This window comes from Pleuronectes platessa, chromosome 3 (genome assembly GCF_947347685.1).
Source record: "Pleuronectes platessa chromosome 3, fPlePla1.1, whole genome shotgun sequence".
Lineage (NCBI taxonomy): Eukaryota > Metazoa > Chordata > Actinopteri > Pleuronectiformes > Pleuronectidae > Pleuronectes > Pleuronectes platessa.
In genome coordinates this window covers 22,662,210-22,675,996 of record NC_070628.1, presented here as the reverse complement: position 1 = coordinate 22,675,996, position 13,787 = coordinate 22,662,210, and the positions used below count along the sequence as shown (strand labels likewise).

General features: G+C 42.2%; 1 protein-coding gene across 2 annotated transcripts; it reads right to left on the bottom strand.

Annotated features, from left to right (window-relative positions):
• Positions 1–951: 951 nt before the first annotated feature.
• sec23b (SEC23 homolog B, coat complex II component) lies at positions 952–11,534 on the bottom strand. 2 transcript variants are annotated; one of them, XM_053418822.1, is made up of 19 exons: positions 11,337–11,534; positions 9,441–9,668; positions 8,961–9,018; positions 8,742–8,828; positions 7,835–8,071; positions 7,565–7,647; positions 7,324–7,468; positions 5,979–6,137; positions 5,678–5,793; positions 5,449–5,572; positions 5,254–5,334; positions 5,044–5,133; positions 4,688–4,794; positions 3,516–3,669; positions 3,261–3,338; positions 2,926–3,087; positions 2,676–2,762; positions 2,362–2,583; positions 952–1,922 (listed from the first exon to the last, which is right to left on the bottom strand). In XM_053418822.1, exons 2-19 carry the CDS (start codon positions 9,659–9,661, stop codon positions 1,833–1,835), a joined length of 2,301 nt encoding a protein of 766 aa, XP_053274797.1. In that variant the 5' UTR covers positions 9,662–9,668; positions 11,337–11,534; the 3' UTR covers positions 952–1,832. The 2 variants fall into 2 exon arrangements, with proteins under 2 accessions (XP_053274797.1, XP_053274795.1); XM_053418820.1 differs by having other exon boundaries at positions 9,441–9,671; positions 11,337–11,533.
• Positions 11,535–13,787: the final 2,253 nt, after the last annotated feature.

The following is a 13,787-nucleotide window of genomic DNA, read 5'->3' as shown; positions in this document are numbered from 1 at the left end:
ACTGAAGAATAAATCGCAGCAAACGTGGCTTCAGAGAAATTCCTAATGTTCCTTTGTTCCTCTGTAGATAACAGCTGCAGCTTTTACATACCATAGAAACACCGAGATTAAAATGAAGACATGATTATTTATTTTTCTCCTAATGGGATCATTTTATATCCACGTGCACCACAGCCGTAAATTGTGCAGTTACACCACTTTCCACCGGAAAATTAAGGGATCAAAAAAGGAGCTACTAGTACCGTACAAGTGTGTCCATGTCAAAAGAGATTAAGAACCATCGCATCTCTTTATTTAGCCTTGAATACCTTCGGAGCATATGTGGCTTCGGAGTGTAACATTGTACGGCCTAAGCTCTTGATAGACACAGACTTCATTTGTATTTCAGTGGCAACTTCCGCTTAAAGCTGCTAAGAGTCGAATTTTCCTCTAAACAGATAGCCCGTACGGATTAGTCTTCATAATCTGCCATTCACTGATCCTCGAAATCATACTGTCTGGGCGCTCTGGAATCAGCTTACAGTGACAGTAGATGGTGTGCGAGTGGTTTTATGATTGGGATTGTGCGCTGTGTGGGCTTTATGTAAAGTAGCGACGAATGAGAAAAAGACAATGGTTTAGGGAGAGTGCCGCTGGCAATGTGTACAGAGGATGTCACCTACTGCTGCAAGAACACGCTGCGGGCCTTTCTCTTGTATACGCTCTCACGAAAAACCAAGCGAACCTGTAACGCGAGGCGGTGACACTGAAGCCTTTCCACCTGTTGCACTAACAGATGCCTGGTGGTTGAAGTGAGCATCTCCGGTAAACTCTTAACCTCAATGTGAAAATCCACTTATTTCATATAAGCTAAATAGGCAATGTGGTCCCAAATGCATGTGTATATATATATATATACACAAAAACTGGTGTCGTGTATAGGATGTGCGAGGTCAGACAACACAGCCATAATCTGTTTCCCCGTGTTCTTTATATAGATAGCTTTAAGAATCCAGACAGGATTTAAATCAAACAACTGTCACTTTTACACAGTCCTACAGTATATTAAAGTTTGATTACAAAGACACTTGGGCAGTCATTGGGAGACAAATACCAGATGGTGAATGAATGGGGACGAGTGGACCAAACTACTGTTAAAAATATATCTCAACGTTCGTCATTGAAAGCAGAGTCGAAGTGATTGACTTCCAATTCTCAGAACAGTAATCACACATTATTCTTCGCAATTCTTCTGGATAAGCTTTTAAGAAATGTGGGGTTTTCTTTTAAACAAGCTATGATTAACAAGCAATCCGTGCAGACCTGTCAAGCTCTGTGTGCGAACATTTCTCCACCAGCATCAGAGGTACCATTATAATTTATTAATGAGAAAAATGCCATCTTTAGCTATAGACAAAGCAAACACATATTAGCGTCGTATTAAACAGCCCCTTCAGCCAGGTCTGATGCAGTAGACACACGTATTAGGACAAACAAACAAAGAGAAGACATTAAATTATTTGTCTAATCATTCTGCATGTCATAGGTGATATCAAATATAAAATAGAAATAAAGACTTTTTATATTGCTTTCATTATGACAGCTAGGTGCAGGAGTATCGGAGCCATTTCTCACAATAATACGTTAGAAAACGAGTGGAGGTTTTCACATTGTGAATGCGCTATTTTCTTCCTTTTTCTGTTCCTTGTGCATAATGGCAATGTCACATGACTCGAGAAAGAGACCTCTGGGGTTTGGCTCCTTTACAAAGAAAAGGGGGAAATGTTGATGGATCCCGTTGTCAGAAGAGGAATGTTGTATCACTCCTTTCTGCTGTGCTGCAGTAGAGGCGTCTAAGCAGAGCTGGAGACTGCCAGCTTCTTCAAGTGGTCCATGAAGACCTGCAGGCTCACGTCGTCAGTTAGGATCGGGGATCCCGTCTCCTGTGGAGGCACAAAAATAAAGTTGATGAGCAATTTAATAACTTTACAAACTTGTTTCACTGATCTCATTAATGCTAATTAATCAAAAATGGTTATCACTAAAGGTTCACTTGTCTAAGACCTCGCTCTCTTGATAATCTCATTCTCAGACTGCCAGAGATGAAGAGTAAGATATGGTTCGGCTCTTCCAGCAGATAAGAGACTATTGCTATTGTCCATTTTCAATCATCCCCACTTAAAGCAGAGGTTAGCTGATCCAAGACCTGCCTTTACTGACAGTTTGACTTTAATTCTTCTGTGTTGTCAATATAGTTTTTAATCCGGGCTACATACAAATGGTGAGATTGTACGGTTTTCTGAAATATCAGAGTACAAATTCTTAGACATCAGATTATTTTACATATATCCTTTAAGAAAGCTTTATGAAAATGTTCTGTACCTGTCCCCAGGCGTAGAGGTTGTTGTGGGTCTGGGATGGGTTGACCTTGGAGAGCAGAAAGCGAGCCTGTGAGCCTCCATGCTCCGTGTCAACGTAGCGTGGCATGGGGAACCGCGTCTGCAGGATCTCCTGGGCGTCGTCCAGAGGAGCCTGCAGCAGCTGTTTGAAGTTCTCGTACTCCGTCAACTCCTGGTAGCCTGCCTTTCGCCATTGGGCTATAGTCTGGAGATGAAGAGAAAAGAAACAGGATTAAGAAGTGATTGGTGAAATCTAAAGAAATACTCGCATTTCTAGTCAGGGGTCTGGTGTCTCACCTCTCCATGGTAGATAACCAGCTGGAAGAAGGTGTCCATGAGCAGGATTCGATCTGGCAGGATGCTGCTGCTGTCCAGGAGCACCGGCTGAGAGGGACAAATACATCCAGGAAACCGTTAAGTAACAATTAACAGCAAACACTTCAGCACTAACACACATTTCCTCTAGACACAGTGTGGATGCTTCGAGGAAAGGAAAGCTGGACATGTCTATCATGAATAGTAATGGTGTGGAGGGTGTGAGGCTGACCTCTGGTGGTCCATGGAAGGAGTAGGAGTAGAGGATGGGCTGCATCATGATCAGGGACTGGGTGAGGTCCTGTCTGACAAAGTGGTGCCTGTAATAGGACGACTCATCTGGGCTGTTGTTGAACACCTGCAGGAAGGGCGACCGCCGCAGGTGGAACATAAACTGCAGAGGACGAGATAAATAAAAGACAAGTTATTAAATGAAAATAAAGAAAGATTTAAATACTGCAAATCTATGAAGTTGTGGCCACTGTGTTATAATTACAGTGTATTAAGTCACATTTTAATCTGAACGATAGAGAGGGCAAAACTCCAGTTACTAGAAGTTAGGTTTACCTGTGGGTAGAGGGACAGAGACTCTGACAGTTTGAAGGATGAAGGATCATCTTTATTGAACTGGCCGAACTTTTGACACTGCAAGCAAGGGAGACAAGACATTGTTTAAACACTGAACAGAACAGATAATAAGCTGGCACATCCCACAGCAAAATGAATAGAACTTTCGTAGTGCACAATCCTAGCGATGCCAAGAATGTATTATTGCTCTCGTCACAAAGCAGGGAGCGGTTTGTTGGTGGGTGTGTCACTCACCAGGCGGATGAGTTGCCTGTCGAGCCAACGCAGGACATCAGGCCCCTCCTCTGACTCGGCTCTGAAGACTCCCAGGCGAGCCATGAGCACGGCGGCTGCTTCTTGGTCGAACGACGACTCGATGTGCTGAATCTGGGACTGCGCATCTGCCCAGCTAGGGTAGGGACAAAAAAAAAAGGGGAGGGAGGACATAGAGATGCTCAGGTTAGTATGTGAGGTATGAATGACGCACATGCCAAAGGCGTTGTCAAGCAGGAATGTAAAAGTCCTTTCCAGTGAAGCTAATATTGATTCTAGCTGTCACTCTCTTGAGTAAATATACGAATCCCTATAGACCTATTTAAAGTGACAGGTAAAGTGGATATTCACTTGAAGGGAACTCACTTGTATGTTGTAGGTACAGTCTTATCTGACCTAATTTATTAAAGGTCCAGTGTGTAAGGTGAAAAGGATCTATCATAAATTGAATCTAAAGTAATCCTAGTCCCCATACACACCTGGTATTAACATAGTGGTTTTTGTGATACATCACAAGCATACAGCTCTAAGTACATGTGTGAAAGGTGTGGTGTGGTTTGGGCCTCATGTGTCCACAATCATTTAACAGTGTGAACATCCTGGGCTACGTATGAATGACCTCTTACTCAGCGACGTCCTCTGATTGGCTGCAGTTTGACTAAGAATCACATGTATTTGGTCTCTTCTCGTTCGTTACCACAGCATCAATGTCTACAGTCGTCCAAACTGGACAAACTAAACACATTTTGAGTTTTGATGACAACTGAAGGTTTCCACTGGTTTTCTTTCATGTTTGGAAGGGGGAGGTTGAGGTGAGGGGTATTCAGCTGCAACTTAACCGGTTTTCAGACACGATTCCGCACAATTGGTTATGGGAGTTTGTGTTTCATATACGTAGAACGCAGCAGGAGATTGTACAGTCAGATGCATTCACAACAACAGAAAAATCCCTGGAGCGTTCAGGCGAGGCATACAGAGCCCGGGCATAATGTATTAATTTCCGCTGCATAAATCATGTGCGGGGTAACTGACTCAGACATTTGGGTTTTCACATACAGCCCTTCCGGGTAATTTCAGGAGATTATCTGAAGTTCAGTGCATGTCTGAAAGCAGCTAAAGTTGTATCTATACCAACAATAAAAACGGAGTCTTACTTCCTGGCGATGGTGGTGACTCGTATCCTTCTCTGTGTATTCGAGTGCTGGTACTGGGTTACAAACTGGATCGCCCCTCGGCCACCTTGGGGGACTGGAGCATTGTGCTGAACACACAGATAACAGTGGAGAACGTTAGAATTCCGTTGACAATCATTCCTCTTTTGTGTGAGCTGAACAAAAAGGCCTTCTACTACAAGGAGTAAACCAAACAAAAAGCCACTGTTTGTAGAGTTTACAAAGCAAAGCCTTTATCACACTTCTTCACTTATTTGATGCAATCAGGGACATTCATTTCATCAGAGTGCCATAATCCTGTCAGCTCAAAAAGCCAAAGTCAAGTTTATGTCCTTTACCTGATTGACCACTTCAAAGTAAAGGCCCAAAGTGGTGGAGGGGGTGAGACTGCACACTTTCCACTGGCTCGTGCCACCGATGCCCATCTCCTGCACACAACAGAGAACGCATTGTGATAAACGTTAGTAACTAACAGCTCTCAGATTACCTAATGACAGGGGAAGGAATCTGATCTTAATGGCCCATTTTTATCGGAGGCCGTGACTCACCGTCTCTGAAACACAGGAGCCTTTGGAGTTGAGTGAAACGCATGGTCCGATGGCCCCGCAAATCTTCAGCTCCCTTGAGGTCTGTGTAGACAGAAAATGACCAGAATTTAATTCAACTTCTCTAATATCTTAACATTTAAAGCCATAATGTGGCATGTAATGATAATATATTACGATAGAAAATCTCATTTTTACCTTGACTTCCATGACACCTCCAAAGGCCATGCGGAAGTCTCCATTGTAGTCTTTACTAAAGACTCTCTGGAAGGTCTGCTTGAACAGCGAAGTATTGAAGGAGTCTCCCATCACAATGTGACCCCTGATAAAGCACAGCTTACGATTAGTACCTTAAATGATGCTGAAGAACACACAAGACAAATAATTCCACACCCTTCAGCAATTAAAAAAATAAGAGATGACGCACCCGGTGAGATTAGATAAACACTTCATCTCCAGAAGTCCAGTCTGGTCCAGGGCACAAGCGTAGATATCGATACTATGGCCATTTACTGCTGCGCGATTGGCCAAGGCTTCATGATACTGTTTGATAAAAGACATGAAACACATTAATGTCAATGAATATAGCCTCTGTGCTTAGTGCAAGAGGGACTTGACTTTAACAGGTGGACAGTCAGAGATTTTATAATAAGAAAAGGACATTTTTGACAGGAAGATTTCACTTCGAGGTGTAATCTTATAAGAGGGACATGGACATGAGAGTTTACCTTGGTGGCTTTCTTGAGGTGACGAGCATTGTCCTTCTGGATGTCATGCCAGGAGCGGATGGGAGTTTTCAGCTCGTCGCCCACCACATTGCCGGGGCCCTGCGTGGGTGGCCCGCCGATGAACAGCATCACACGAGCCCCTGTGTTGGGGAATGTTCCCTGTGGGGGAGCAGAGGAGGAATCTGGGGTTAGTCAAGGGAAAGTACCACTGTTTTTACATTGACACAAAGTAGTTCTACTTGATGTAGATGCTGACTGTGTTAATGCTCATTAACCGGAGCTTTCACCGGTAAGACTTATCCGTCAGTAGGTTTTGTTCTATAAAATTGTGCTGATTCACGGTTTCCATGCTGTAAATATTGAGCTCTGGTGGACAACTTTCCTAGTTCCTCAATTTACCATTTTAAAGAGGAGTGTAGGGTACTGTATATTAGACTGTACAAATACAGTTTTAAAACAGCCACCAAAGCCTAATCATAATATCGAAAGCTTTATTGTATTCAGTCATTTGAAATGATTTTGAAACTCTTAACGCCAGCTGAACAGAATGTCCTGTGTGGGTAGAATTCTAGAAAAGGGCAAACCTGACAGCCAACACTTAGGACAAAGTCCACAGTCCAATAATGTGGGAAAGTTCAACCCACAATCGCACATTGGAAATAGGCCAAGCAGTGACATAGCTGCGAGAAGCCTTCAATATAATGTTACATTTGACAGCCAGTTCGACGTCAGCGCTGATTCATTTCTTAAGGATCAAAGTCTACTCATTCACTGAGAACACTAAACACAACCCAGCTAATAGGGGGTCCCCATCTCCTTTTTCAGTTCTGCTTTATATTTAAAAATACCCATTTATCGAGTCAAATGCCTCTCGACAAATCAGTGAATCTGGAAACAAATTCATTCTAATCAGGCCTAATCCTATCTGCTGAATGCAAGTAGAGTGGGGGGGGAATGATCTGTTGCACTATCAGTTATATAACCATGCAGATTAGCAGTTGGAGAAGAGAGGATAATGATGGCAGAGGGAAAAGACAGAAGGCAAACAAGGAACCAGCTCTAGAACAGACAAAGTACATGTACTGTTCCTGCAGCAGATATTTATCAGGCATTGTGTGTGTTTGTGAACAGTTACATATGACACGACTGTCTGGAAGGGGCTAAAGGTCGGGTTACTGTGAAGCACCTCAATGAATGGCTGATAACTTATTTGTATCAATGGCATATACACAATATGTGTGTGTGTGTGTTAGTAACCAGTTTAATCTGAGTTAAACCAAAAATGAAAAGTACAATATATCTGCAGTCCACATTATTTGTTCTTCTACAGGTGTGTGTAATGTACCTCGAGCAGGCCGACAGCAACAGACAGTGCAACACCAGTGGAGCGGAGTGGACGTTTGCCCTGAGGGACCGGCCAGGGATCCCTCTGAAGTTCACCGAGCAAGTCGGTCAGATTCATGTCGACCCGGTGCACCGGCTGCAGGAACCTGGAAATGAGAAAACAAACAAACCCATGTTGAACAAGAAAAACACACAACTTCATTTTATTGACAAGGAAATGTTCAAAGTGTTACTCTATTTACCTGCAAGAGGCTGCAGAGTCCTGAGGGGCCAGTGGGCGACCTTGCTGTCCTGATGCTGCGGGCTTCGATAAACCTAGCATCTCCTGAAACACAGACACAAAGAAAAACACACATTATTGAGTTGAGCAGAGAGTTTTCATGTCAGCTTCAAATATCAAAATTGCTTCCATTTTCTGAAAGAATACCGAAGGCATTTAAAGTTTGTGACCAGATACCCAACTTTATATTTTTCTTATTCCTCCTATTCCAAATGCCTTTGCCCCAACCCACCTGGATCTGTTTGGCGGACAGGTCCTTTGTGCCTCTGAACACGTAGCTCTTGGCGATCCCCTCACAGCTGAGCTCATGGACCTGGACCATGCGTCCGAATGTGATTAGGCCCACCAGGGCATTGGGTGGCAGCAGGCTGAGGGACATCTGCAGGGACTCCTTGAGGGCCTGAAGGTCCTCCTCTTCCAAACATGTGTCCACCACATACAGGAAGATCAGAGGTGTTGGCTGTCCACGCTGTAAAGAGGCAGGAAACGGTTACACACTGACGCAATCATGAGCTTCATTTCCACACACTTCATAGTATTCAGTGAAACAATGGCCTGTCATTCTTTTATTGTTTCATTCTTTTATTAAGCAAATTGAGGATGAATTATAATTGTACATGTTTTTAATGTATTCACTAGTAGAGACAAGTTGTGATTTTCAGTGGCTCATATTACTCCTGAAAACCATGTGCATTATTGATGAAGTTACACTTGTTAGACTATAAGTTTGACCCCTTATTGGTAGCAAAGCCAAGGATGTTTGTGTGTAACCTTACTAATCTTAATTATTGCCAAGTGTATTATATCAACTTATCAAAACATGATATAATAAGGGGCAAATATCTGTCAAGAGTGGACAAAATTAAGTATATGATCTATTTGTCCATATCATTGGGCCTACATCATGAGCCTTTAGAAAATCATCCGTGAGCACAGAACAAAGACAACCCTATTGTTAGATGCATGATGTGCACTGGGTGACACTGCACCCATTGATTAAACCAAGGGCTTAAATATAATATAAGAAGTATTTACCTTTATAGGTTACTTATGGAAATCAGTAATATTCACCTTTGCACAGTACAACTTCAGCACAAGTGGTACTGAGGTCAGAGTGCAGTCATGTATGTAGTATTTACCTGCACTATGTACTCAATGGTGGAAAACTGCGGCATGAGTTCAGCTGGCTGGTTCACTTCGGATATGCCTGCGTATGAGGGAGGGAACTGCAGAGACAAAAGGAAAACTGGGTAAACCAACCTGATAAAGGAATGTAGTTGGTCCACATTAAGATGTTCAGGCTCATTCAAGTCTATGTAATTACGAATATGAAGCGTTCTTTTGACGTCAGTACTTACAGGGTTCCTTTGAAAGCAGAAGTTGCACGCCCATATTTTTGCCCTGAAGTCCACTTGACTGTAAAAGAGGGATTAAAATATGAGAATACAATTGGCAGGTGTGTTTACATTTCTTATACAACACACCTAGAACTTCTAAAACATCAGAAAAAGGCTGACGTGTCAAAAACACAGCACAACATTTAAATAGTCAGCTAAATAAATGGTTTAACACAATTCCCGTGTTTCCCATTAATTAATTTGTTTGCATTTGTACTTCGATGGCACAGTTGGTTTTAGCCGCTGTTATACACACACAATGACACATTACCTGCACACACACTCAACTATTGAGAGGCTGCAATTCCCTTTTATAAAAGAGAGCACAATTATACCCCGAACCCAAATAGATACTGTTTTCTGGTGTTTTAAGCTGAAAAAGAGACATTCAAACATACAATGCAACATCTGAAAACATCTATTTTTTTTTTTTTGACTCACCACAGTGGGTTAAGCACTGCCTTGCAGTTGGCCCGGCTGCACAGGACAGGTTCGTATTGGACCGGTGGCAGGTCGGGCCTCTCCTTGAGGGGTGTGAAGAGGCAGGAGACCGGGGCCACCAGCCTGGTAGCTTCCAGACGGCTGGAGGGCCACAGGTTCCAGCTGAACCTAACCCCGTCCCTGTCTTCATTCTGTTGGATGAACTCCTGGTAGGTCGCCATCACAGTGCTTCTGGAGAAAGAGCCCAATACAGCAACAGATGAGGTTGTTGGTCCGATGGAATAACTAGATGCAGTCGTTTAAAAGTGTCCCTGCTTCTATCTGTGTGTGAAGGCTAACTACTCACACTGGCTGCAGTGAACACCTTTATACAGGTAGTCCCTCCTCCCCTGGTCTAAAATAAGACACTCCTGAGCTAAAATAAGACACAGATGTTCGAAAGCATGACGCACAGACGTGTTACTGGGAAACCTGACTAGCATGTTCTGATGACACCGAACAAAGCTGAGGAATCCTAGCAGTATTTAGGCTTCTCCTTCGGCGTCACAGATGTTCCAGACACGCCAAAAAAACGTCACAGGCATCTTGTTGTAGCAACAGTTCACACGCCCTGTTTCTAATCATAATCAGAGGAGCCTAAACAACAATATTTATGGAACGATTAAAATAAACTAGTGTTGCATCACTTGTCAGCTTGTCATAAGATGCAGTCAAAAATATGTTTTGCCAGACAACTGTGCACCTGATTGGAATGCCACTACTGGTTATCACCAATGATCAATAATTCTAAAAATCATTTTGTCAAGCAAAAAACGATCTGTTTGCTCTATTATGTAAGAAAACAAACCAATTTAAAGGGACATTTCATAATCCCACAGACCCCAAGGTGACGTTGCCTGATAAGAAGGTTCACAGTCCAAAGATTTTCTGCTTACAATCACATGAGTTCTAGACAAACGAAAAAAGTATCAACAATAAGTATCTGGGACTTGAAATGGTTGCATCATTTCGCAAAAGAGTCTGTGTAAAAGCTGTATTTCAATTGATCAAATAAACGAGAAAAAAATTGAGATATTGCATGTGACAGATACTCTGTATTTGATTGTAGAAAAAAAAAAGTGCCTTCTCAGATAAACCCTGTATTGAGTCATGGCTGAAGGCAAATTGTTCCATCCCAAGTATCAGCAACCAGTTTGAGTACTTTGTAATTACATGTGCATTTTAATTTAGAGTTAACATTGTGCATCACTGGCTGTTACTTTTAATTATGTAATTTAAAAAAGCTAATATCTTTGGGTGGTGGAGTGATGGTTGAGCAGATTAAGCAGTTTAATGACACCACCTTCTCTTTAAGAGCTTGAGTGGAAAATAAGTAAATAAATGATGATTGTTTAGTTGACGTGTATCCTGGATGTGACCTTTGATCAGCCAAATGCAGGAGTCGTGGGGGCATTGATATTGGTTATTTGTTATGGGGAATGGATTTCCCCGTTTTCCCCAACGAACAATACAAAAACTTGTGAATTTCTAATCTAATCTAATAACAGATAGGCATCTGTCAACTTCAGGCAGCAAAATGATCCAGGTCTACAACACAGGCAACAGGCCACGTATGATGACTGAGGATGAACAGCGAGGGTTGTGGTCCTGGGCAGCTCCTCTACTCTCGTTTCATTCATGTAACATCATTTTAACCGTGTGTACAGCCGTGTGGTATCACACTACACAATAAATGGGGGTTTCGACGCTGCTCTGTGGCTCTTGAAGCTGAAATGCTACGTTGGATAGCAGCCGGTTGGTTAGCTAGCGGAATGTAGCATTGACCCACTTCCTGTGCCTCACTCAGCACGAAACCCGGCGGCCTACTTTCCCGTAAATGTGAATTAGAGCTCTTACCTTTTACTTTATGTGGGAGTGGACAGTACAGACAGAGGAATCTCTCCCAAACGAGCTAGAGCATTTGGAGGGGAAAGGCCGGCGGGTGTGGAGATGGAGGCAGAAGGACGACGGTCGGTGAGCGGATCACTCCCTGTCTCAGCCGCAGTCCGCACTTTACTACACTGACGTGTACCTCCCCGGCCTCTCCGCTGCCATTGGCTCGTCTCTCTGTGACTGGTGTGACGTCTCAGATGCGAACAGGAAGAGGGGCGTCATGGGAAATGTAGTTTATCACGCTGAGCTTTCTTAACATGTCGGTAGATATCGGCGGCGATGACGTCATCGCTACTGTTTATTGAGCGGCCTGATATAGCTGATAGAAAGTCAAGTAGAATACATACATGTTCTGTGTTAGAGAAGACCTGTTATCTACATAGGCCTTTAGAGGGGATTATGAAAGTTGTATTGTAGAGTTACGAGAATAATACAACAATTTGTTAGTTATTCATAGATACAATACACATTATTCTCAAATTATAAGCAATACATTTCATGTTTCAATTTAATAGCCTATATGTAGTGAAATATGTATTTACTAGGCTACTTAAGAAGACCTACAATATTACTTTATCTGAATATTTATGCTGACCATAGGCTATCAGAAGGAAATATGAAAGTTGTTGCGTATAGTATAGATCATACAAACAATATAAGTTAATAGATACAGTGAGGTCAATATTAATCTCATTACTATAAACTATAACTTTCATATTTGCCTCCAATAGCCTCTGTAGTCAAATAGGCTAAATGTAGAATACTAAAGAAAAAACCTTCCCTACATTGGCTGTTAGAGGGAATTATGAAAAGTTATTGCTATTAGTTATCAGAATTATACAATATATTGCTTATTAGTAGTGACAACAAAGTTAACCTTGGTAATAACGTTTCTATTCTAATCTAATAGCCTATATGATATATTTCTATAGGCTTTTCGAGGGCTACATGAAAGTTATTGCGTATAGTTATGAGAATAACACAAATAACTTAATAGTTACAGTAAAGTCAATATTATTCTCATAACCATAAAATATAACTTCCATTTTTCTCTCTAATAGCCTACGTAGTTCAGTAGGTTAAATATGTAAGCTATCTTCCTTTATCTGACTATTCGTACCTCCCTATATAGTCTATAAAAGGGAATTATGAATGATATTATGGACTAAAAGTTATCAGAATAAAATTTGTTTATTTTAAGTATTAATAGGCCAAACATTGTTTGTAGTTGTTGCCAGATGCCTTTTTTATGGATGTCAAAAATCAAGTATTTAGTTGTAATGTACTTCTTCTGAACAATTAGAAGTCAAGCTACATTGCAGGTAATTGGGCAAATTCAGATTTTAATATTTGGATATCAGTCAAACAAGTACTGCATGTCAGCTTTACCAATTCCGCAAAGTCAAAGTTAACTTTACTGTCATTCAGACCATAGAACAAGAAGTGCACATCAGAAATAAGAACTATGTCTTGAGTGGGTTCATGTTCACTTGTATCTCAAGTTTACATGAATCCAGTTGCGCCCCACCAGCATGTTTTCTGCATGTGGCCCTCTGCTACTCCTGGTCATGCTGTATGCAATGCTCAACAATCTATGGTGGCCTGGTAGCATATAGTTTACTTTGAACATACCATATTTCAATTACTACAATTTGGATGGTCAACTGTTTCAACTGGATGTTACACTACACTGCACCTTCAAAATGGGATGTTTTCCCAGTTGACGCGCTGTTTCTAGTGCATGAGTATTAGAAGAAGTGAGAGAGCAGGATGACACAGAGAACAACAAGGGGCATGATTTTATTAAAATATATTAAAAAAAAAACAGTAATAGACTTTGAGTGTGAAATAGCCTTATTGATGATGCTCACATGTTTCAACTTGCAATGCTACAGTACAGCGCACCTTCAAAAACATTGAATTCTTTCCCAGTTGAGATATCTGTTTCTGTGAATGAATAAGCTACTTATGGGAAGAAGTTAAAAAGCAAGAATACACGGAGCAATGGGTAATTTCAGGCGGCTTGTTTGGAGAGCTTGTCAACACTGGGCGGCGCTGTAGGCAAGTTGTAACTTTTGGTGAGGGAGGCACAAACCCTCGGAGGGAGAGAGCAGAGAGAGAGAGAGAGAGAGAGAGAGAGAGAGAGAGAGAGAGAGAGAGAGAGAGAGAGAGATGGAGATAGAGGGAGGAGGATGGTGAGGAGGGGCGGGCTGGGAGTTGCTCCCCTCTCCCTCTCTCTCTCTCTGTAGCTCTCTCGCAGTGCGCTGAACCTCCAGGTGTGTGCGCTCCTGTCTCTTCCCCTGCGCGCACAGGGCTGATCTCTGATGCCCGAACCGAGGCGATAACTCCCAGCGCCAGTCTGCTGCATAGACTCTGCTGCGAGGATGTTGCAGTGATAGACGGAGGAGCATCATC